Source organism: Plectropomus leopardus, unplaced genomic scaffold (assembly GCF_008729295.1).
Source record: "Plectropomus leopardus isolate mb unplaced genomic scaffold, YSFRI_Pleo_2.0 unplaced_scaffold27210, whole genome shotgun sequence".
NCBI classification, from domain to species: domain Eukaryota; kingdom Metazoa; phylum Chordata; class Actinopteri; order Perciformes; family Serranidae; genus Plectropomus; species Plectropomus leopardus.
Genome location: NW_024629614.1, coordinates 1 through 2760, shown reverse-complemented (window position 1 = coordinate 2760; position 2760 = coordinate 1). Strand labels below are relative to the sequence as shown.

The 2760-nt window shown below is 46.1% G+C and overlaps 1 protein-coding gene across 1 annotated transcript; it reads right to left on the bottom strand.

Moving 5' to 3' along the window:
* Positions 1–178: 178 nt before the first annotated feature.
* LOC121937710 (laminin subunit beta-1-like) lies at positions 179–2453 on the bottom strand (the record flags this gene model as incomplete). The annotated part of the gene is made up of 5 exons (XM_042481031.1): positions 179–403; positions 570–733; positions 1146–1377; positions 1465–1608; positions 2267–2453. Coding segments are annotated over 5 exons (952 nt in total), but the record flags the coding sequence as incomplete, so codon positions are not given.
* Positions 2454–2760: the final 307 nt, after the last annotated feature.

Sequence of the window (2760 nt, the reverse complement as noted above, 5' to 3'; positions counted from 1 at the left end):
TAATAATAACAATAATAATGCAGCCCAACTGTTTTCTATTGAACTTTGTTTAAAAAAAGATTAGCAAATTATTGCATTTTGTTTTTGTTCACATTTTACACAACTTTTGTGGCGTTGGCTTTTTCTTAAAGTCAAACACGCAGCACGTCAGCGGCGTCACACGAGCGTCTGTACTCACTCCTGCAGCTCTGGGTGGCGGCGTTGCCGTAGTAACCCTGTCTGCAGTGCTGGCAGCCATAGCCCTCCGTGTGGTACAGGCATTTGAGGCAGGCGCCCGTCCGAGCGTCGCAGGAGCCCGGGTCGTGCATGTCGATGTTGCCGCTGCACTGGCAGGGCATGCAGCGGCCGCCGGGCACCAGAGGGTTCCCGAAATAACCCGGGGCGCACTCGTCACACCTGGCACCTGCACGAGGAAACAGGAAGCGAGATCATGTTTTCGTGTAGGGCGGGCTCATTAGAAACGAGTTTGGGTCTGACGTGAAGACACGACGACAGACAGGAACGTTTACATCAGAGCAAATGTGTATGTGTGTGTGTGTGTGTGTGTGTGTGTGTGTGTGTGTGTGTACCTTTGTAGCCGGCGCTGCACACACACACCAGCTGGTCGCTGTTCGCCAAAAGATAACAGCTGTCAGAAAACTGACGTCCACTGCGCGGTCCGTCCGGACACATACAGGGACGACAGTGTCCACCTGAACCCAGCTCTGGGTCTCCATGGTAACCATCCAGACACCTGGAAGTAGGGGAAAAGGTGAAACAGAGAGAGGAACCACTTTTCCAGGACCTCTCCAGGACTTTTCCAGGACTCTGAGGCACATTTTAAATGTAATTAAACATTCTCTGGAACCATCGATACTCTTTGGTTCTCGTTCATTAATATGTAAAAGTTTTTGAAATATATATTATGTTTCATGAATAAAACATTCAGAACAGGATTAGAGCTGCATATTTAAATATAACTTAGGGACTGTCTGTTATTTATGAGAGGGAAGGGGGAGGCATGTCCAATAGTTTTTTAAGTTCTTTGCTTATGTTGTTTTTTATTTTGGCTTTGAGGGAGGGACATACAACTTTGAACGGCTGTATTTTGTATTAATTTCACTGCTGACTTTTTAAAAAGAAAAGGAGTTTTTTGGGGCTCGTACCTCTCGCAGTGGTGTCCGGTGGTGAAGTCTCGGCAGCCCTGACACGCTCCCGTCTGCGGGTGGCAGTACTCGCTGTGGCCGTTGCAGTGACAGGGGCGGCACTGGGGGAAGCCCCAGAAGCCCGGCAGGCAGTGGGAGCACTGGCGCCCCGTGGCCCCGGGGACGCACTCGCACTGACCCGTGGCCTCGTGGCAGAAGGCGTTGATGGAGCCCTGAGGGTCGCAGCCGCAAGCTGAGGGGGGAAACTTGAACGTTTACACTTCCTGTCGATGAGTTTAATCAACTGCAAACCAAACGGATAAACACGGCGAACACTCACGTCTGCAGCCGGAGGGGCTGAACAGGAAGGTCGCCGGCGCGCAGTGCTCGCAGTTCCTGCCGACCACGTTGGGTCGACAGCGGCACTGACCTCCGCTGGGCTCGCACACGGCGCTCAGAGAGCCCTGCGGGTCACACTGACACGCTGCGAGACGAGACGACACAACAATCATGAGAAACAAACATTTCTTACAATAAACACAACTTTTCATCCCGTCTGCACGATGAAAAAAGGCACGAAGATTTATGAGAAATAAACCTTTTTACAAATATTAAAACTGTTCTTTCTGTCTGCTGATGTTTCTGATTTTCTTGCACGACAAGACGAGTCAGTTTATTAGAGATTTTAAAATGTTACTGAAGTCATCATTAACCCTTTGTATCCTCTTTCAAAGTCATTGGAAGAAGCTTTTAATGATGTAACTTTGTCACAGGATGAGCACAGGAACAGAAAGCAGAGCTCACTGCTGTCTGATGGTGGCATTTTCTGTGTTTTTTCTTTTCAAAAAATGCTACCAGAATTATTTAATTCTATAACCTAATTTTAGATACAAGTAATTTTGGTAATATTAAATAAATAAATATTGTTTCCCTATCTTTTTCTTTTTTCCTAAAATTTTTTCCAATGCTTTTTTGAAAATAATTTTCAGAATCAATTAATTTCTTGCAATTTGTGGAGCATTTCTTACCAAGGTACATTTTGTTTTACATTTCTGACAATATACCCACTCAGTTCAACACACGCACCGTAGAGCTTTAAAAATAAAACGCCTCTGTGGCACAAACACACATTAGCTGCGTACCCATGGCTCCTTTGTGCAGCAGCGCAGAGACGCTGAAGATGTAGTCGTTGCAGATGTCGGTCAGCGGGCTTTTCACGACGCTCTGGCTGCTCTCCAGACACCGGTAGCGCTGGAACGTATCCCACGCTCCCTCGCCATCGACCCCGTGGAACATGTCCAGCTCCCTGACCCGCGGTATCAGCACCAACTGCAGAGGGACGAGGAGGAGGGGGAGGTCAGTGGTGCACAGGTCTGAAGGAGCAGCAGATGTTAAAAGTCCTGTTTTTTGATGTCATGTTAAGAGACGGGCTGTTGTTGAAGCTGAACATGTAAAACCATCAAATATTTTACATTTTAAACTTTAATACAGCAAAAATGCTTCAGTTATTGTCAGGAATTATGGAGCAATGTTTTTGTTTACTTTAATGGCGCCTCAATTTTTCAGATTTGATTTTTCATATGTGTTTTTATTTAAATACCTTCTTTTATGATGATTATAAGGTATATATATATAT